The 20998-nt window shown below is 53.6% G+C and overlaps 8 protein-coding genes across 8 annotated transcripts; 5 read left to right on the top strand and 3 right to left on the bottom strand.

Annotated features, from left to right (window-relative positions):
• The first annotated feature begins 716 nt into the window (after positions 1 to 716).
• QC763_310870 (uncharacterized protein) lies at positions 717 to 2977 on the top strand. Its single transcript, XM_062911544.1, has 2 exons — positions 717 to 1065; positions 1145 to 2977. Exons 1-2 carry the CDS (start codon positions 854 to 856, stop codon positions 2667 to 2669), a joined length of 1737 nt encoding a protein of 578 aa, XP_062767619.1. The 5' UTR covers positions 717 to 853; the 3' UTR covers positions 2670 to 2977.
• FGR2 (Filamentous Growth Regulator) lies at positions 2925 to 4854 on the bottom strand (the record flags this gene model as incomplete). The annotated part of the gene is made up of 4 exons (XM_062911545.1): positions 2925 to 3997; positions 4050 to 4465; positions 4530 to 4591; positions 4642 to 4854. 4 exons carry the CDS (start codon positions 4852 to 4854, stop codon positions 3078 to 3080), a joined length of 1611 nt encoding a protein of 536 aa, XP_062767618.1. The 3' UTR covers positions 2925 to 3077.
• A 631-nt stretch (positions 4855 to 5485) lies between these two features.
• On the bottom strand, positions 5486 to 6028 carry QC763_310890 (uncharacterized protein; the record flags this gene model as incomplete). The annotated part of the gene is made up of 1 exon (XM_062911546.1): positions 5486 to 6028. One exon carries the CDS (start codon positions 6026 to 6028, stop codon positions 5486 to 5488), a length of 543 nt encoding a protein of 180 aa, XP_062767617.1.
• Positions 6029 to 6672: 644 nt separating this feature from the next.
• On the bottom strand, positions 6673 to 13741 carry QC763_310900 (uncharacterized protein). Its single transcript, XM_062911547.1, has 4 exons — positions 13722 to 13741; positions 7299 to 13639; positions 7102 to 7243; positions 6673 to 7039 (listed from the first exon to the last, which is right to left on the bottom strand). Exons 2-4 carry the CDS (start codon positions 8507 to 8509, stop codon positions 6887 to 6889), a joined length of 1506 nt encoding a protein of 501 aa, XP_062767615.1. The 5' UTR covers positions 8510 to 13639; positions 13722 to 13741; the 3' UTR covers positions 6673 to 6886.
• Positions 9375 to 13441, top strand: ACH1 (acetyl-CoA hydrolase; the record flags this gene model as incomplete). Its single annotated transcript, XM_062911548.1, has 3 exons — positions 9375 to 11892; positions 11955 to 12333; positions 12392 to 13441. The coding sequence occupies exons 1-3, from the start codon at positions 11741 to 11743 to the stop codon at positions 13439 to 13441; spliced, it is 1581 nt and encodes a 526-aa protein (XP_062767616.1). The 5' UTR covers positions 9375 to 11740.
• Positions 13709 to 14197, top strand: QC763_0059500 (uncharacterized protein; the record flags this gene model as incomplete). Its single annotated transcript, XM_062905832.1, has 2 exons — positions 13709 to 14005; positions 14091 to 14197. 2 exons carry the CDS (start codon positions 13709 to 13711, stop codon positions 14100 to 14102), a joined length of 309 nt encoding a protein of 102 aa, XP_062767614.1. The 3' UTR covers positions 14103 to 14197.
• A 5-nt stretch (positions 14198 to 14202) lies between these two features.
• On the top strand, positions 14203 to 15678 carry QC763_310920 (uncharacterized protein; the record flags this gene model as incomplete). Its single annotated transcript, XM_062911549.1, has 1 exon — positions 14203 to 15678. One exon carries the CDS (start codon positions 14203 to 14205, stop codon positions 15676 to 15678), a length of 1476 nt encoding a protein of 491 aa, XP_062767613.1.
• A 2706-nt stretch (positions 15679 to 18384) lies between these two features.
• QC763_310925 (uncharacterized protein) lies at positions 18385 to 19065 on the top strand (the record flags this gene model as incomplete). The annotated part of the gene is made up of 1 exon (XM_062911550.1): positions 18385 to 19065. The coding sequence occupies one exon, from the start codon at positions 18385 to 18387 to the stop codon at positions 19063 to 19065; it is 681 nt and encodes a 226-aa protein (XP_062767612.1).
• Between the last annotated feature and the right edge of the window lie 1933 nt (positions 19066 to 20998).

Below are 20998 nucleotides of genomic sequence, written 5' to 3'. Positions count from 1 at the left end.
TGGATGTTGAAGCATACCTTAGACAAAGGTCTACATTCGGGCCTAACTCAAGGCCGTGGTGACTATCGATTTGCCTCAGGCCTCTATTCTTTCATATTGCCTTGGAATGCAGCTTAGATAGAAATCTGTTTCATCAGAAAGAGCGACACGTTATCTTGGTACAATGCTACATCCCTCGTTCCTGGCTAAGGTATCACTAAATACTAAACCCAGGATGTTATTTCGTCAAGCCAAGTTCATCCTCTAGAACTCACCCCCACAACCCCTACCCAAATAAGATTATCCTGCGAATCCCCCACTGTTGCTTGGCATTTGAGGTCAGAATAGCTAGGCCAAAAGAAGAGATTTGCAGCATAGGAGGCATGATAAATAATTTTTTTTTAAAAAAAATAAACCAAAAAAAACCGCCAGAATGCAACGCAAGAGAAGGAAACAATGGCCTTACCCATTGTCAAAACGACGAAGTTTAAAATATGTGACGAGGGATACTTCCTGGATACATAAAACTTCTGTCCCAGGTAGAACTTTTGTCCTGGCATCCTTACCACCCAACCAGATCGTCCTCCGCTGCCGAAAAGGCGCAGTGACCCGTGACGAGCAGCTTGGCGGTGTTTGCATGTTAAATGATCCGATGCAGCCGTCTTAAGCCACATAAAACTTTTCGGGGGATACTGCCAGGTCCAAAGAAAGAGATGCTCTTCACTTCCGATCGCTGACTGGAACTGCCACTCAAAAGCTCACGTCGATCAACAGCCAACTTTTGACCGTTTGAGTACCCGTTCCAACAGTTTATGGAGTCCTGAGATCTGGAAAAAGTTTTAACTGCCTGGGCAACGATTAGTTTGGGATAACGATGGAGGCAGACATGCTTCAGATAAACACCATGGCAAAGCCGTGCCAGAAGCCAAGAAAACTCGAAAAGCCAGGCTCTCGCCTTCCTCGGGCCTGCAAAGTTCCCGATGCAGAATGGACAAAGTTCAGGCGAATAATTGAGGATCTCTACGCAAGGACTGACCTTAAAACGGTGATGGCAACTATGACATCTGAACACGGTTTTGATGTAAGGTGTGTATTCCTTGCGGGATCCCATGCTTGCAACCATTAACGTATGGAGAGCAAGAAGAGTTACCTAACTTGAGTCTAGCAAACAACAGTACAAGATTCAGTTTGCGAAATGGGATTTCAACAAGAACCGAAGAAGACCAGGGCCTCAACAAGGGCATATGCCACCATCATTACCATCACCGTCAATAGCTTGCTTACCAGCCCTACGTGAACCCTCACCATCATCGCAAACATCACCACCCTTGAATACGCCCTCATTGCCACTTGGACCGCCTGAAGCACAACAGTCACCATCTGCACCGCTGCAACAGAAAATACCTACAGCAACATGGGCAGCGCCGATTGGCCACGTACAACCCATCCAGCCTCTAGAAGCTTCATTTCAAGTCAACGCGCCAGTACTCATGCGATCCAAAGCTCCACAGAATGGCACAGTCACACATAGTCCAGTCACCAAAAATGACGCCATAACTGCCACAAATTATGAGCTCTTATCACCATGGAGCTTCGATCAAGGAGTCCACGATCTTGAACTTGATGCCACCGCATTTATGAGTCGCAATACCGGGTCGTCGAGCGCAACGACTCCTGATTATGACCCTGTCCACTACCCTATCCGAACCGGCTCCCTTCCTACCATCATGCTAATGGTGGACGACAACCCACAATGTGTGCGCGCGGTCACGAGAAGTGGGAAAAGTTGCGTTTATCTCGCTGCGGAATTTGGCCATCTCGACATTCTTGAATTTATGATTTGGTTCAAGGTGGACCTTAACCTCGCCATTCCACGGGTCAGATGGTATCCCATCCATATAGCAGCGTTCAAAGGTCATACCGAGGTAGTAGACCTGTTATTGAAAAGGGTAGCAGAACCCGATGCCTGCACTGTTGATGGACGGACCCCCCTGTGGTTGGCTGCGCATCAGGGACATTACGAAATCGTCAAGCTACTTCTAGATGCCAAAACGCCCATCGATATTGAAGCCAAATGTCAGGACAGGCGACCACTGCACCAAGCTGCACAGAACGGACACTCTCAGATCGTCCAGGCTCTTTTGGAACGTGGAGCACAGCTCGAACCTTCCGGATCCAAGGGCTTTACACCGCTTTGTCTAGCCTCCGCAAATGGCCATCAAGAAGTGGTCCGGTCGCTCTTGGGGCAAGGTGCCAAGCTGGACACCAAACGCGATGATGGAAAAACACAACTGTTTATAGCTTCAGATAAGGGCCATCTTGGTGTGGTAAAGCTACTTCTACAACACGGGGCCAGTCCCCAAACGAACTGTGGGCCCCATGGGGCAACATCCCTTCACATTGCCTCACAAAGAGGACATCAAGAGGTGGTGAAAATACTTCTCGAACATGGCGCTGGAGTTGACGCCAAGGGCAGTGATGATATTACACCGTTGATGCTAGCTTCCCAAAACGGCCATCAGGGTGTAGTGAGATTGCTGCTGCAACACGGCGCCAGTATTCTGGCTAAACGTAAAAGCAGCGAGGCGACATCTCTTCACTTCGCTTCCCAGAACGGACACCACGAGGTATTCCAGTTGCTTCAACAGTCTGCATCATCGGCAAACGAGAGCCTGGTTGGCTTGAATTGAAAGGTTCAATGACGGGAACATGCACAACGAAGTATCTCTTTACACATAACCACTTGAAATGGTGACTTGTGGACGCGGCTAGCAGTTTGAACTGGGGGGTTTTAATCTAAGGATGGTTTAAGTGACTGCAATCTCCCTATTGTTAGGGTGATGTCACTGTTATTAGCGGCTTAGACATTATCTATTTTGCAGGGTTTTTGTAGGGATACTTGGTGTGTGGTACCTATCTTTGTCTTCGACTCTCATGCATATGTTGTGAGCTCAGTCTATAGATCGGTATGTTCCAACCTTTATTAACCGACAACAGCACCACGATCGTATCACAAAACTACGGACCGGGAACTACTTCCATAATTGCCATGATTAATGTAATCTTCATTCTAATAAATCTTTCGCTTGCTTGTAGCGTCAAGAACTCCTCCGCCCATACGGCTCAAAAGGGAACAAAACAGCCACCACACCCATTACCGCCAAGAGACCGACACAGATATAAATGGGCACAACCGTCGAAGTATCCGCGACGGTGGCAATGACAGCCGACAGTATGCCCATGATCCGGTTGCATGCCACCGCAATCCCGTTGCCCGTGGCCCTGTGTGCACTGGGAAGCACTTCTGGCGTGTATGCATACAGCGTCCCATAGTAAACATTGAGACTGAAAGCAATGGCGCAGGAGATTCCGACATCCTGGGCCGCCGTTCGTACCTGCGTGTACCCAACAAAAAAGCCCGCTGTCATGAGCCCTCCGATGAGCATGGTATATCGCCGACCGAGAAAGGAAAGGTTGCACAGCCAGCCGGCGAGCAAGGGACCAAAGATGGAGCTAAAGTTGGTGAGAGCATAGTTGCGCCAAATCTCAAACTGGGACAGATCCAGCTTGGCTCCGCGAGCCTCGAGATAGCTTGGGAGAAAGACGTAAAACAGGGGGTATGCAAGACCCACCATTGCCCAGGACAGCCATATCATCACTGTCGAGACAGCAACCGTGTGTGTGGCAAACAAGCCTCTGAGATGGACCATGGTTTCCCCGATTGAGAAGCGGTTCTTGCTGTGAGTGCCAGTGACCAGACCACAAGCCCCTAGCTGGTTCAATGTCAGACTGCAGGGCCGGTTGTACTTCCCTGCAAGATACTGCAATGTCTCGACGACCTTGGCATCTTCCCCAGCGCCCAGAAGGTACTTTGGTGTCTCCTTGAGGCGAATAATTGTCAATCGGAGAATCGATAGCACCAATACTAGGGCGCCGCTTGTGAACATGACATATCTCCAGCCCATGTTGTTGGCCATGGTGCATATATCGACCGAGGCGCAATTCCATCTCGTCGGGACTGATAGCAAAAGATTAGCATCATTGCCTTCGATCATTGCAGGAATATGTACCCAGAAAGCCCCAAGCAATGAGACCTGTGATGGCCTGGCCCAGTCCCCACCACGCCGCCATCATTGTCAACACCCATTGTTTACTGCCAGGGAGATACTCCAGAAACACAGTGGTGTCCAAAACCAAGTTCCCTCCGCCACCAAACCCAATCAGTGACACAAAGAATCCCAGCGAAGCCCAACTTGGCATTCCTCCCGCAATGATGGCCGAGAGCGAGCAGATCAGGAGAGATAGGTTGAATGCGTATCGCCGTCCAACGATATCTGCGCCAAATCCCCAGAACAGTGCCCCTATCAACATGCCAGAGTACACCGCGACCGTCAGGCCTTCTTGGTAACCTCGGTTTCCGAATTCTCGGTAGGCCGGGCCGGCAATGACAGACTGGAGGAGGAGGACCAAGGAATCGACTGCGTATCTGGCCCGTTATTGTCAGCTACACTCTGCCCATGACTCCTCAGCAAGGGCAAAAGATGACGTACCCAAACCCGTTGAGGAAAAACAGCTTCGTATGGTATGGCGTCCAACCAATATCATCGATAGCCTACCCACCTGATCAGCGTCCTTCCGACATGCTCTGCCACTCGAACCCACATCATTGATCAAATGCATCTTGGAGTTCAGGGCCGGGTCCAGATCCTGCAGCGCAAGGATATCTTCCCCTGAAACCTTGGAGCTCGACCTGCGCCATCTTGACCGCCTCATCAGCGGACTTTTGCTGTTACCCATGGTGTCTCTGCTCTGTTCTTGACGGCTCTCGACACCCTTGCTGAACCAGCTCGAGGTGGGTGTGGGGGTCGACGTCATTGTTTGTATATTCAGCAATGGTGGTCTTTAAAATGCTGTATTGTTTTATTCGTGCTCACCAAGGCTACAGTCTGCTCTTTGGCAGTGGCAGGGATGGTGGTGTCGACGGGAGAAAAGACCGCACAGCGGAGTCGCGGGAGATCAGGGCCGAGACAAAACGGAGGTGGTGAGAAGTAGGAGCATTGTAGGAGCTTCAGGTTGAGTCGCGGTAGGACAGGCAAAAAGAATTGATGCCACCATCTTCCTGCATTGGTGGGGCTGCTTGCATGCATGCCTGGGAGGGAGGGTGCAACAACCAGGGCATCGCTTCCGGTAGCTTGGGCTTGCAATTGCAACAGAGGGATCGGCACTCAACAGCCCCATTGTCTGAAATGTGGCTAATCAATTGACAGCATGAAGCACGTTTCTCTCCCGTCACCCATGGGATGCAAGACACAACCATTCAGCTTGTCTTTCCAAATGTATCACAAGCATCAAGTGCAACACAATGCCGGAATGTGGACCGCATGGCCTCAATTCTCACTAGTCTACCCATCCCTAGTCTTATACCAACAATCCCTCCTCATAGCAAATAATGACCGACGAGCAACACCATAACCAAATAATCTACCATACAACTCCTTTAAACCCATCACCCCAGATGCTTGACCGGCAGCTGCAAATCAGGCACTACAACCTCCCCCTTCTCCACCTTCTTGTCCTCATATGCAGGCCACACCCCCATCTTCCTCTCCATGTCCACCACATACAACACCGTAAACCCATTCTCCACCCCAAACGCCGAACTCCACCCCGCCGACACTCCATACGGCCCACAAACCAATCCCTCGACATTGTTCTGGTTCGCAGGCACCTTGCGCTCGGGATCAGAGGGGATCTTGACTATGCACGGCACAGGGGCGTAGACAGAGTTGGTGCTGATGGTAAACGTCCAGACGCATTCCAAGTTGTCAGATTCGCACACGCGGCGGGCGCCTTGGATGGTCCAGACCTCTTCAATGGGCGGGGCAGCATTGGGGACGGCCACAACAGGAACAGGAGCTGCTTCGGGAGCAGCGGCTGGTTGGGCATCTGTGGTGGAATCGACCGGGAGGGCTGCTGCTGGAGGGTCCACGGGAAAGGAGAGGCAAAGGGGTGCCAAAAGCGCGAGGAGGACTGTGGTTTTGGTGTACATTCTCCCTGAGTGGATAGCTACTGCGATCGAAGTAAGTATCGTGGTCGGTCAGAGATAAATAGACAACGTTGTCGTAGGAATGAATGCCAAAGACAAAAAAAGACACAATGAAATGATGCTTGATGTGGAATTCTTCTGTTGGGAAAACTTGTTGACTGATACTGTGTGTGAATGAAGAAGAGAAGAGAAGAGGGAGAAGAGCTGGCAGCGGAACCGTAACCGAGTTTTATCGTGCGCAGAGGCTGGCGGACACCTTCCATGACAAGCTTGTTGGCCGGGAACAATAGAACGAAACTTGCGAATCACGGAAGGCATGTCTCGGGCCCGAGATACGGTGTGCAGTTGCCCGTCAGACAAAGTGTCAGGCGAAGCTGGGGACAGCCCTTCCCATGACTGCCTTGGCCGGCAAGAGACAGTGTGGCAGAGCATCTCCGTCACACACCCATTGAACCTTCTCGATGACAGGAAGATATATACAATCAGGAAGGTGCGTGGTGGTCGCAAAACAAGGTGCCTCGGGCCTCAGCTGACTGTTGAAGCTATTTAGTACAGTGCTCTCGACCAGAATGAGGATCAACAGATGGTTCTTCAAGGAAATCATTCGAGTTGAAGAGGCCCGAAGGGTTCTCTCCTCACGCACCATGGACAGGAGTAAATCATTCAGATGTATTGGTATCATTGCCAACAAAGCTATATCCCAACAAACCCATGGGAATCTCTAGTGCACAATAGCCAAGGGAAACCAGTCACCCTTTCAATAGCCATAACCTTTCCATACATAAAGGTGACACCAGAAGTACCCAAGTACAACGCCCGCTCCACCAAATCAACAAGAAAACACCTCATCAAGACATCGACTCACGCAACCTCCCTGCTGGCGTCTGTTGTAGCCCTAATATCCGCAATAGTCTCATCGCTAAACTTCAAGTCTTCTTCGGCGGTCACGGTGTCTTTCACCTTGAGCCAGATAACAGGCGCGGCGAACAGCAGCGCGGCAGCAAGCAGACCCCACTAAAGGCGACGTGTCAGCAAGCCATAACTACACAAGATAAAGTGATAGCCGAGGAACTCACGGTGACCCCAAAGATGGTATTGAACGGTGTCTTCAGCCCGTCCAACCGCCAAAAGACGGCCGCACCGGCAGACTGAATTCCCTTGTAGAAACCAGCGAGATTGGCAGCTTTGCGACCAGAGTTGCTGAGAGCACCCATATACCTGTTGCCAGAATGTCAACATCATGTTCGACAGTCCATTGGACCCAACAACGTACCAGTAAATGCAAGTCTGCCACGCGGCATCGTAAAACCCATAAAACATGAACAAAAACATGGGTCCGATGTACTTCTCTCCACCATCTTGCCAGTCAATTCTTCTATGCTCCAAGCTTTCATCCTCCAGAATTTCTCGAGGGACTTGCTGTTTCTGCCAGGCCCAGCCACCGCCCCAAATGACAAATGTCAAGCTGAATAACACAACCAAGCTCGCCTTGGCGCGCACCGACCGACGGAACCTGGTGATATCAAGAGCGTAGCCAAAAATGGAGGCTCCAATAATCTGACTGGTCCAGTACAGCAAACCGTTGAGCGTCCGGGCACGCGTGTTGAATTGGAGGTTCATGTCGTTGAGCTGATAGGTGTAGAAGATGTTGGAGGCGAAAAACATGGGGAACAGCAGGATGACCCAGGGTGCAAGGGTGATAGTCTCGACCAATCCCTTGATCTCTGTCTTCCAGCTGGGGTTCTTCATCAAGATGACCTTGCTGCCGTCGTGGCGAATGACGCTCCTGGCATTGCAGAGCAAAAGGGCGAGAGCAGCGCCGATGAGCATGAGCACAATGAAGCCGATGTAGGTCCCGTCGTTGACCGCGGTGGCGCCTATCGCATCGATATTTTGGCCGAGCGGCACCAGCGACCCGATGACGGCTCCGAGATTGAAGATGATCCAGAACCAGGATATGTACCGCCCCTTCTTGTCTTCGGATGGATAGCTCATCATGATGGTTCCCTGGGCGGTCCACAGCAGACCGGCGCAGATGCCGAGGAACGCTCCCGCAAAGACGACGAATCCGCGGTTCTGGTTGTGATTGTAGCTTAAAAAGCTGGCAGAGTAGATGCAGTATCCGAGGGCCCCAAAAGCCAGTGTTGGTTTCACTCCAAAGATGTTGGTGACGGTGCCCGAGAAGAAGGCGACCACGGCAAAGGTAGAATAGAGGGCCGTGTTGGCGTCGTTTTGCGCGCCTGGATCAACCTGCCCGGCGGCACCGAGACCGGTGAGAGCGTTGAACATGCCGGGGCACAGGAAGCAAACCATGGCTACCATCAGGAGCTGGACGATGGGCGACGCGAACCACACTTCCGACTTGCCCAGACGGAAACCTTTGTACATCCATCCCGAAGGTCGGTGGATGGTGCCGGTAGGTGTGCTTGGTCGGACGGCAGGCGCCTCGACGGTCTGCCGGATTTCTTGCTTTTCCTCCGCCATTTGTTGTCAATATTTCGAGGAAACCAAACTTTGTTCTGTTCTGAAATGTCGATAGAAGTAATCGTTCACAATCTTGGGTCGGTCGGTCGTTCCGGTTGTGAGAGAGGCGACACGTGAAGATGAATCTTCAGGAAGAGGAGGTCGCGAAAAAGAAAAAAAGTCGGAAAAGATCGACAATTGTTGTCGATCCAAGGGAGGGAGGGAGATGGTAGGTGATAGGTAGGGTGTTACACGGCAGAAGATTAACCAAGACGGCGGGGGCCGGGAGGACACAGGGAATTAAAGTATTTTTGAATACTCCCGTGGGAGAGGCCCATGACAGGTAGATTGAGATTGGGACCAAGAGTTCTGGCTGGTACTTGGAATTTTCGTTGGCAAGGTCAGGTGTAGCTGTGTCAATGGATACGACGCTGCAAGAGCGCTTGTTTGTGTGCGAGCAATTACTACTACTGTTTTGCTCCTGTTTTTGCGGTGTGGTTGCAGAAGGATGCTCTGGACTGTCTGGTAGGTAGATCCCCAAGTCCTGGAAGCAACTGCCTGATGGACAGCTGAGATGCTCTGCAACGACCAGCTTCCATCCTTGCTACGTATGACTGGGCTGTGGTGTTGAGCTGAAAGGTCTGTGATGTGTAGGCTAGGTAGTACCGACGCGCCATGAGCAGACCGTGGCGTCAAGGTGCTTCATTCCAGGATGTCATGATTGTCTATCTCTCCCCCATTGAATAGATATCAGTCCCTCTTGAGAGCATCACATGGTGGTAGATGATGCTCGTGTGCTTGCAGATGGGAGCGACAGGGCAGGATCACAGACCGGACCGAATGGACATGGCAAGGCTTGTGGACGCTGAGCAAAAGACGTTGAACAATTGGATGATTGATCGATGGTAGGACGTTCTGTTTAGGAAGGAGCCGAGAAGTGGCGGGGAAGCGCCGCAAGAGCACAGATGCCCAGGCGTCCCTCCCCGCTCTTTTTGAAGCCAAGATTGCGGGAGCCAAATCCCCGCCGCATAAAACCGTTCAAATTGTGGGCGGTGTGGGGTAGGGCCGTCCTCGAGTCTGACCAATCAGACGCGTTGCTTCACGCGTCATGTAACGTTCCCTCGACTGACACGCCCAAGTGCCGTCCACCGACTCCCACCAAACGAGCTATCTTAACTCCCGACTTCCGACCGCTCTAGCCTCCCAGTGCCTCCATCATGATCGTTATCGCTCCCGGCCCCTATCCCTATCTCGAATCTACCTACCTCACTGCGCCCGCAACCTGACAACGAGCCATTCCTACCCCGCGATACATCGACCCTCCGTCCACTGAACTTCGGATTCGAACAGTAGCCAACCAGACGAGCATACAAACGCCCTGTAGATGGATCCAACCACCAGGTGTGATACGGAATACATGGATGCGATGTTACACCTCGTAAACAAGCTGGAATGTTGGGCGGTGGGTGGCAGGGCTGCGATTGGTATCACTGTTTTGACGAGAGACCGCGGTGATACTGTCGACTCGGGCGTAACCCTCACCCAACAGCGATAATTGTCCTGGGCAAATGGACCAAGATGTGCAACAAGTCCATACCACCAACAGCCTATATAAGGTATCTCGACCAGATCGCAAACTGGAACAAGGTCCTTCAGCGCACCGCGATAGTAAGCGTCATAATATGCTTTCCTCGATTGATGGCTGCACGTAGCAAGGACAGCCCCAAGGCTCGGGAAATAATATCCATGTGTAATCTTTGCAGCCATAAAGCATAGCAGTCACACGGCGGTGTCGCCTTGTACAACCCGGCCCCTCGGCACTCCGAACAACCCAAAGCTCCGGAGCAGCCGGCAAGACGTCATGGCCGGTTGACGGGCCCGCCAAGTAGACCAAACCACCGGTGACCGGCGACTACCCTCGTGGCGAGAGTTAGTCTGGAAGCCCGGTGTCCCGACTCCGGCAGCTTCCAGAATTAGCGCATCCATGGCTCCCGTCGTGGGGGTCAGCGGTGTCAGGCACAGCCAGGTTACCGTTCGTAAAATGGTCTTCAACCCCAGATTTTCAGATTTGCTTGCCCATGGGGAAGTGGCCCTGTTCATCATCAAAATGATCCATCTTGATGCCTTTTCTGTCCACCTTTGCACCGTCTCTACCATGCACAACGCCTATCGCTGGGGACACATCGACAGGTGCGCCCACGGGGGCCGGTGGGCCGCACCATAGGGTGGAGCTCTTCTCTCGACGATGGCGTGGCTCGATGCCGGTTTGAGCCTGGCGCAACACACTGCCGGGAGCGGCCTCCTTCTTTCCGCTGAGGGCGACGCAAATAGCCGTGGGCGCGAGGACTCGACAGTCAATCAGAGGTCGGAGAAGTATTCAGGCGGTTGTCTCGGATATCATCGTGGATATTCCCTCTGGAATAATACATTGGGGGTTGCTTGTTCGCTGAGTCAAGCCGGGGCATAGCCGAGCTTAATACCCTGGCTGCGGCTCAACGGAGCTCTGGGATCCCAAGGACAGACGGAAGCGCCCGCAGAGACCGGTGCTGGGCTGCTGTGTCTGGGCGCTGAATGCCTGCCGCGCCCGTTTGCTGCTTCCTGATTGGTCATCCCCCTCCGTTCCCCCGATGACATCACAGAGGAGCAGATCTAGAGGAAAAGATGGGGGGCTGTTTGCAAAAGTGGCAGTCTTGAGCAAACAGATGAGGAAAAAGAACAATTCGATTATTTGAGAGAAATGAGCCGGCTCCACTGCTTCCAACAATCAGAACACGGAATCAATGGCAGTTTTGGAAGGATGGGAGAGAGGTGGCAAGTGAGAGAGGTGAATGGGATGAGATGCGGGGCTCTCGAGTTTTGAAGGCTTCCGCGCCCGCCGGCGGCCCGCCCAGACAGCGCGGCATGGAGACCCTGAACCGGGATGAACCTGTTGGGCAACTGATGATGTAGAGTAATTAAAGTGGGCAGACTGCCGCTCCTCCTGTCTGCGCGAGTTTGTGTCGAGGGAACTAATTCTGCTCTGCATCTCTGGTGATTTTCCTGCGGCTTTTCTCTGTTCTCTTTTCTTCCTTCGGTCGTCTTTCTGTGTCCGACTGCCACCTCCTTCACCACAACCCGCCTCATCACCATCACGTCAGAACTGCCCTGACCGGCCAGCCATTGCGGACAGCTTCGTCGCTCTGAGCAGCCCCACTCTCTTTTCCCGGTCGTTTTCAGTCTTTTTCTCTCTCTCACACAGCCCAACTGCTCAAAATGGCGTCCAGAGTAGCTTCGGCTGCGCTCAAGGCGCGCGTCCATCGCCCGTCGATGCTCAACAAGCTGTGCCAGCCCGAAGACCTCTTGCACCACTTCCCCAATGGCTCCTACATTGGCTGGTCTGGCTTCACCGGTGTCGGCTACCCCAAGTATGTCTCTGTCAAACTTCTTTCGCCGGGCACTAGCCGTACATACTGACCCTCTTGCGCAGGAAGATTCCCGTTTTCCTCGCCGACCATGTCGAGAAGAACAACCTCCAGGGACAGCTCAAGTACAGCCTCTTCGTCGGCGCCTCGTCCGGTGCCGAGACCGAGAACCGCTGGGCTGCCCTCGATATGATCGAGAGACGGTCTCCTCACCAGGTCGGCAAGGATATCGCCAAGGGCATCAACGAGGGCCGCATCAACTTCTTCGACAAGCATCTGTCCATGTTCCCCGTCGACCTTGTATATGGCTACTATACCAAGGACAAGCCAAATGGCAAGCTCGATGTGGCGGTTGTTGAGGCTTCTGAGATCAAGGAGGATGGCAGCATCGTCCCCGGTGCTTCCGTCGGTGCCACTCCCGAGCTTATCCAGATGGCTGACAAGGTAAGTCATCTGTAAAGGTCTGGCGTGGTTAGCAACGAACTGACATCTTGTGTTTCAGATCATTATTGAGGTCAACACCTCGCTCCCGAGCTTCGATGGCCTGCACGACATCACCATGACCGATCTTCCTCCCCGCCGCAAGCCCTACCTGATCACCCAGGTCGAGGACCGCATTGGTACCAACTCGATCCCCATCGACCCCGAGAAGGTTGTTGGTATCGTCGAGTCCGACTACCAGGATCAGACCTCCCCCAACACCCCTGCCGATGAGGGCTCGCAGCAGATTGCCGGCCACTTGATTGAGTTCTTTGAGCACGAGGTGAAGCACGGCCGTCTTCCCAAGAACCTCCTTCCTCTCCAGTCCGGTATCGGCAACATAGCCAATGCCGTCATTGGTGGTCTAGACAACTCCAACTTCCGCAACCTCAAGGTGTGGACCGAGGTCATCCAGGATACCTTCCTTGATCTTTTCGACTCTGGCCGCCTCGACTTCGCCACCGCTACCTCCGTCCGCTTCTCCCCCGACGGCTTCAAGCGCTTCTACAAGAACTGGGAGTCCTACAAGGACAAGCTCCTCCTCCGCTCTCAGCAGGTGTCCAACTCCCCCGAGATCATCCGTCGCCTTGGTGTCATCGGCATGAACACCCCCGTCGAGGTTGACATTTACGCTCACGCCAACTCGACCTGCGTCATGGGTTCCCGCATGCTCAACGGTCTCGGTGGCTCGGCTGATTTCTTGAGAAACGCCAAGTACTCCATCATGCATACTCCCTCGACTCGTCCCTCCAAGACGGACCCCCACGGTGTCTCGTGCATTGTCCCCATGTGCACTCACATTGATCAGACTGAGCACGACTTGGACATTGTGGTTACCGAAGCTGGTCTTGCCGACGTTCGCGGTCTGGCTCCCCGCGAGAGAGCCCGCGTGATCATTGACAAGTGCGCCCACGATGTGTACAAGCCTATCCTCAAGGCTTACTTCGAGAAGGCCGAGTTTGAGTGCCTGCGTAAGGGTATGGGCCACGAGCCTCACCTGCTCTTCAACAGCTTCGACATGCACAAGGCTCTGTTAGAGGAGGGCAGCATGCGCAAGGTCAAGCCTTGGTAAATGGCTGGATAGGCTTTGAGAGGTGCAGCGAGGAAAGGATAATTGTTTGTGACGACGGGGCTCTGAATACGGGCTGTGTGGGGGGTTAATGAGGGGGGCAAATGGGGGAAATCCATTGCATCACTGGGTGGTGTTGTTTAAGGTTGCATGTGGTTGTTTTCGTGTTGGAGAAAGTTGGATATCTTCTGCATCACATATCTTTTTACGAGGTCGGTCAGCGGAGCGGTCTGGTTGGGCTAGTGTGTTGGGTTTTGGCGTTGAAACTTTATGATGTACATACTGTGGGAAAATTTACCAGAGATTTACCATCTGTGTGGCTTTTCGTATCTGTGCCGGACGTGCTGCCCGGCGCCGCAGTTGACAATGGTGGATAACGTGATGTCCGGCCCCTTTGATATCAAGGAGAAGCGGCTAGGTAGTGTTGAGCGCCGCCACGACTTGAACTGCTGGGAGCTAATAGTCAGCAGTTGGCCAGACTTTGTCTCCACACGAACTGAGCCCCATGCCCTCAGCCAGTCCCTCTCGCCCATCCCCGCATCGTGTCCCATGATGGATCTCTATCTGGTAGGTTTACAATCCGGACTCCGGAGGCATACCAATACTGATAGGGCCGCGACCTGATGATAACACTGGCCTCGTGCTACAATAGCAAGCGGACTGAAGAACGACATTTCCCCCTTGCGGTGGGAAATGTCTTTTCTCTTCCTGCCCACGACTTTCCGTCAATCGTTTGACGGGACTTCACAAAGTCAGACCTTGCGATGAACACCGACGACCCCCAACACCCCCCACCTTGGGCACAGAGGAGACGCGGGGCCGGCAGGACATTGTGTTGTCTCTGCCTCGCCGCTCTCTGTTTGAGCTGGGTTGGTTTCTTTGCGATCACAGGGCAACTTGTTACCTTCTGGGGACACACGCACCACGAGAGCAAGTCCTCGGCAGCCGTACCGACCCCTGAGCCAGTGCATCAAGTAAACCTCCAGGCTGTTCTCGGCAGACGCGACGCCGTCCTCCCGGGGCCGCCATATTCTCAGAGGGTACCTAACCCCCGACGCGAAAGAATCAACGAGCAAGTCTACAAGGATGGCGAACTCGTGCCTTTTGAGAGGAGGAAGAAGAAGAAGAACAAAATCGTGATATTGCCGATTCCTTTTGGACCTCATGTTATACCTTTCCCTTCCCCGTTCAAACCAGCAACCAGGACGTACGACCACGATTTGGTGAGCGGTTTTATACAAGTGGACTTGCCCATGGCATTTATTAAGCCCAGCAGTCCATCCGTTACACCCCCGTCCTCGACTGCCTCGAGCGCACCGGGCGCCGAAGAGGCCGCCAAGTTGAGCAGGGTGAAATCCTCGCAGAGATATCAACAAGCTGTCTGGAACTGGGCCGTTGCTCGGTGGGCTAAGGAGGAAAAACGCGAGACCGCTCCCATGGTGGAAAACAAAAACCTTGACGACCGGTTCACGAAGGACTTGGAAATCTGGAACCAGTACAGAAACTGGTTTTATGAGGAAGCCAACGACCGCAACTTCATATACAAGCGAGACTTCATGCACGCCGTGATCCAGCGCTATCAATTCTGGGTGCCCGGGACCTACCTGCCAGAGCTATGCCATCCCATCATGGAAACAAAGTACACCGAGTGGGATAATAAGAAGGAGTTCCCTTGCATTGTGGCCATTGCCCGCCAACACAAGCACAACATGGTCGAAAAGACGCCTACGAAATGGACTTGGAAGAGCAGCAAATTTGACGCGCCGATCCCTTTCATCCTGCCCGTTAATCGAGTTGGCGGCTATGATTACCTCTCGTGCGAGTTCCGCATCAACACAGGCGGCAACATCGAGATCCGCTGCCCAGGTTTGTTCAGCACCGACGGGAAGAGGTTCGACCCACCGGCACCCCAGCAACCGGCGGCGTCATCTGTCCCGAGCGTGACTTATAAAAGTTCAGCTCCCGTTGCCCCCTCCGCGGTCTCCCCTCGATACCGCTACTATTGCCCTGGTTCGGGACCTATTGGTGATACAGTCAGCGTCAAGACCATCGACAATGATTCCTTACCAACTCCCAGCAAAGCGTCCACCACCCGTCTGCCACCGCTGCACTTGCCAAACCACGGCGTGGGCCCATATGTCCCCAACATCTCTCCGTCATCACCCTCCACCGCGGCTAGATTCCCCGCCTGTCGCGGCCCCGTGGCGCAGCCCACTCCGACTCCCAATTCTGCCTCGTAAGGTAAGGTACCGGCCATGGGAGATGATCATCAAGACCCAGATGTGCGCCGTCTTTTCGCCGTCTCTGTCGGCCAAGTTCATCGACGAAGAGAAAGATGATTGTTGTTAAGTCAAAGATGATTGTTGAAGACTGTCTGAACGGTATCTTGAGTTTGGTGTAGGAGTTCGGTCTGTGAGGAGTATGGAGTTGCGGTGTTGGGTTGTGTTATCTGACTTTCGGAAGAGAGGTTCAAGGAAAAGGAGACAGAAAATGGAAAAAGGAAGCGACAGGAAAAGTCGGCATGGTGGTGCTCTGAATGGAGTTTAAGCGCTGCTTGTACCGATGCCCATTTTTTTTGTTTGTAATTGCGGACTAGCTGCTGCTGCCTCCGGTTTAGCGGCACCGCCCATTCGGGCAAGGTACGCTCGCCGCGCACCAAACTGACCGTGCGTCACGTGGCTCTTCTCTATATAAGACGGCGACCTCCTCGGCCCCTGTGAACATGTATCTTTGACTTCTGCTTCCTTCCATCCTCGGCCCCTTTGCATCCACCGTTTTGACTCTTCGGTGGCCATCAGTTCACTCAGCCCCAGCCCCCTTCCCCATCCTGCCGCGTCATCGTCCTGCAGTAAGATGAAGCTCTACGGGAATCGATCGATCAAGGCGACACCTGCTCTCGTCCCGAGAGCCAGGTCTTAGACGGCATAAGAACATTTACCACTCATGGTCATCATATCCTCTGTTTTTTCTTCCTACTCTGCGGCTCGTATGGCTTTCCTTTCTGCCCTCTTCTCATGGAGTCTAACAGCGACTTACAGCCCAGAGGCCTTTCTCCCCGCCGGACTGCCTCACAGCGCTAGGATGCTTCCCACGCAGCAGAGCATCTCACGGCGATGCCTGTCTCCGTGAGGCCTCCAACAGCACCCAGCCAATGGCAGAAATGCCGTAGTCGCTTATCAATCCCCTCTTAGCCCCTGAAAGCATGATAGTGGATGGTGCTATCTCAGGCCCACCTCCTGTAACTGGCGCGGGTGCCTATGGAGGCTTCCGACACAGTCTTGCCCCCCGATTGGTCCCCAGATCTGGACGAAGAGTGAGGTCACAACTCGCTTGGCGGGGTCCGAGTCAACATTTCTCTGCTCAGGGGTTGCCGAGACTTCCTGCCGCTTGGGGGAACGATCCCTTGGCCCGGCGCCGCTCGCAATGGCTCAGCGGCTTCAAAATCGAGAGCAAGCTAGCGAACTGAGAAGGATGGTTGGGGGACGAGGGGACGGGGATGCGGACGGGCGCATTTTAGCGGGTTGTTGTTGTTGCACACATGTCAACCCCGTTTGTCTCACTGCTGCGGGTTCATGAGGCGTTTGTGACGGCATCTGGTGCTCTCCCGTCCTCTGAATGGCTCAACAAGTTCGTGGCTGTGGGCGGCCAACATGCGCAGGCGCGGTGTTGAGCTCCATCACGGTCCGACGGAAGAGCTAGTGCTGCCGGGAACTTTCTATCCGATGCTGTGACCGACTGGAAATGGCGTGTCGTGCGTGAACAGCCCAACAGGCATGAAGACCTGCCTCATTTGGTATCTCCCCGAGGACTCTGCGTTGCCAATGAGTGGCGCGAATCCCTGACGATGTGCGGCAAGCTGAGTCGAGGGCGGCATCATGTGTTCAGCATAGCTGCCTTCGTGTGGCCCGGCAGTGAGCTGGTTAGGACGAAGGAGAAGCAGTTACGTGTCTGCCTCCATCCGATTCATCACCATCTTGGAGAACACAAGGAGGCAGCCGGGAGACGCCTGGAGACATCGAGCTGGGCGCCCGCAAGCGGTTACGACTCATGTTGCCGCATGCTTCAGCAGCGACCATATAAGCCGGACAATGCCCGCCCATCTTCACCTGGCTGTACTGCGAACACCAAACCCCTTATCTCTTTTCCTTTCCACACTCTGCAACGCAATCTTGCGCAACACATGCCAGCACCCCCGATTATCTGGGTAGGTCTTCGACGTTGTGGTGCTCCGTTTAGGTGGAAGGTTTTGACAACCGATGCCTAGATCTCACCGGCATCTAATATGGCGCAACTGAACCAGAGGCTGCCACTTGCGTGGTCACTGTGCCAACAGTATCCTCAGCTCAAGCGGAAGCCGCCCCGGCTTGGCTGAGGGAGACTCAAGTTTCTCACCTCGCTGAGGCCGAATCGAGCCAGAACTCTTGCAAGATGAGTCACGTACTCACTGGAGATGCGTCCGCCTCCCAAGATATCAATTTCGCAACCCCTCCTACTAGCCCTGAAAGCCAGCCATACCCGGTTGCGGCGGACGGGCAAGAGCTTCGACCCCTGCCAGTCAGTGAACGGAACAACATGACGGTCGATACGGTCTCTGACTATGGCGCTTGTCGTAACGCCCAATGGCATCCGGATTCCCCCTCGATATGCACACACTCTCCGCGGACTATCAGCCCCGTCGAGGTGACCCAAGCGTCACTCGAGGCAAGCGAAGCATCCGCCGACACTTTGCACGACAATGCTATATCTGAAGCCCACATCCCATCTCCCGCAAGGCCGTCGGCCGAACCGCATCAAGCACAAGGCTTGGGTGATGCTAGCTGCGCGTCCAGAGATGCCGAGTTCGAGGTCGCGAAGGCTGGATTCGAATCGCCATCTGAAGCCCTAGTATCTTCCCCGTCCCCGTCTCCTCGTCTTCCCGTCGTATATCCTTGCAAATACATAAAGCGATGCAGTCCAAGGACGGTTATGCAGATAGTGAGTTTTCAGAGAGTGAGGACGGCCTTGATGGGTCAGAATCTCACTACCAAGATGAGAACTCTCCTTCACTCGCGGACAGTGAGGATTCTGGCTCGGAAGACGATGACGCCGATGGTGTACACCAAGGTCGCAAGCGCCGCAAAGTCTCAGTCCATAGTACCGCCGCTAGTTCTCGGGGCTCTCGGAGCTCTCGCCAAAGACGATCGACAACACATGCCGCACAGTTGCCGAGCGGGACCCGAACGTCTGGACGCGTTATTGATAGCCCAACACCGCCACAAGCAACACCAGCTCCGTCCGAGGCTAACATGATTCTTGCTTGGTTCGAGGAATGGCCTCTCGGAGACGTTTTTCTCAAACGCATCACTGAGGGCGGCAAGGCGACATTTCAATTACAGTTTGACTGGAACTCCGATTTATGTCAGCCGCATGCTGGCAGATCTGTGTCGAACCCAAAGAAGCGCAGAAGGCCGTCTAAGACTTTGCCTTCAGTTGCAAAATCGCCCGGCGCAAGATGGACGCCAGAAGAGGATGAAACTGTGCGCAGGATGAAACAAGATGGCGATTATTGGGCCGCTATCCAGCACGCCCTTCCGCACTGTTCTCAGGGCACGATCCAAGTCCGGTACTCGACCAAACTCAGGGGTTAAGCCGGTCAAGTATGGCAGCTCAACTCAACAGTTTTCGGGAAGAGAGTTAGATAATTCAATGTTAAGATATGAATAGTAGCCTTGTTTTATCGTTCAGCTTGAACATTTGCCAATGCTCGCGTAGGAACGCTTCCTTAGGGATAGCATTTCGCAGCGGGTTATGCACTGCTTATTTAACCCCGGGTGGATGGCACTTGCTTGTCCGTTGGTGCCGCTTAACGAGTAGCTTGCTAATCGTGCAGCACGTGAGGGGTCGATTGTGGTCAACAGCGAGCCGGAGCGGGACCGAAAGCCGGGAGTGCCGGGCGCCTTGGAACTCGCACCGAGGCAGAAACCCGTATAGCGGTCATGTGGGTCTGGCCACGAACTCTCTGAGCTTTTTGCCATGGTTGAGCAACCAGAACTATCTAATAAGAGCCAAGTAAGGCCTTTCTGCTGTCGCATTAGTCTTGATGTAAAATAGAGAATTAGCTAAATGGAATGTCTGTCGACGTAATAGTGGATAAAAGTCACTCTAAGCATGTCAGGCAAGGACTCGAAGGTCACAATCGGCCATCGGGAATTGTGGGCACATTCGATGGCCGAGCCGGCCTCCACTTGCGACCGAAAGAGGAGCCCCGGACAGCCAGAAAACAAGGGCCATCGACATGCAAGATGTATCTTTCTGCAGCCACCGGCCTCTATCTCAAAAGAAAGCATGAAGCAAACAAACAGAAACTCCATCTACAGAATGGCCAGTGCTTTTCGATGTGAAGGGGCCGTGGATCACATGATTCCTGGTACTAGACAGTTCTCGTTAGGTCTGGAAGGCAAGAACGCCGCAGTTCACTCTACTATAAATTTTGCTCGGCCCCTACGACCCTCCGAGAACAAAGTTAAAAGGAAATTAAAGAGAAAGAAATGATGCTGGCTTTTTCTAATAGCACATCTGAAGCTCGATAAATACAGGGCTAGCCAGCCAAGGTAGGAAATGGTTGCTGGCCGGGATTCCTGCTTCCAAATTAAACAGAACCAATTTCGTAGGTCACTACTGAGAACTGAAAAAGGGCTGCTTGTGACCAAAAAGATAATTATGCCTGCCTCCGCTCTAAGAGAACTTCATCACTAGTACACGACCTGAACGACACCCTATAGCGACCGTTGATCCGACAACAGCGGATATCTCCACTCGATAGTCCGGAGGTAGCCAAAGCATCTCCTTTCCATCTTTAACAATCCATACACCGTCGGTGTTTATACCCCAGCCAGAATGGCGAACACCCCGTAAGGTTATTGCAGTGGACTGATCATCAATGGCAGACTGTAGAGCCGGGTGATCCAGGTTTAGAAGTCCAATGTCCGTAGAGAGGAGAGAGTTTGTCGTTGGATCGAATGAAAGACGAAATAATATTCTCCCAAAGTCGAGCGTCTGCACGCACTCGCCCGTGGCCGCATCCCAGATCTTGACCGTACTGTCGTCCGAGCCCGACGCGAGACGCTGGCCATCCGCCGAGAACACCACCGACCTCACCCAACCGCCATGGCCCTCGAGCGTCTGCACGCACTCGCCCGTGGCCGCATCCCAGATCTTGACCGTATTGTCGCCCGAGCCCGACGCGAGACGCTGGCCATCCGCCGAGAACACCACCGAGCTCACCCAACCGCCATGGCCCTCGAGCGTCTGCACGCACGCGCCCGTGGCCGTATCCCAGATCTTGACCGTACTGTCGCCCGAGCCCGACGCGAGACGCTGGCCATCCGCCGAGAACACCACCGAGCTCACCCAACCGCCATGGCCCTCGAGCGTCTGCACGCACTCGCCCGTGGCCGCATCCCAGATCTTGACCGTATTGTCGTCCGAGCCCGACGCGAGACGCTGGCCATCCGCCGAGAACACCACCGACCTCACCCAACCGCCATGGCCCTCGAGCGTCTGCACGCACGCGCCCGTGGC

Source organism: Podospora pseudopauciseta, chromosome 3, assembly GCF_035222475.1.
Source record: "Podospora pseudopauciseta strain CBS 411.78 chromosome 3, whole genome shotgun sequence".
NCBI classification, from domain to species: domain Eukaryota; kingdom Fungi; phylum Ascomycota; class Sordariomycetes; order Sordariales; family Podosporaceae; genus Podospora; species Podospora pseudopauciseta.
The sequence above is the reverse complement of the archived record's forward strand: the minus strand, read 5'-3'. Positions and strand labels throughout refer to the sequence as shown.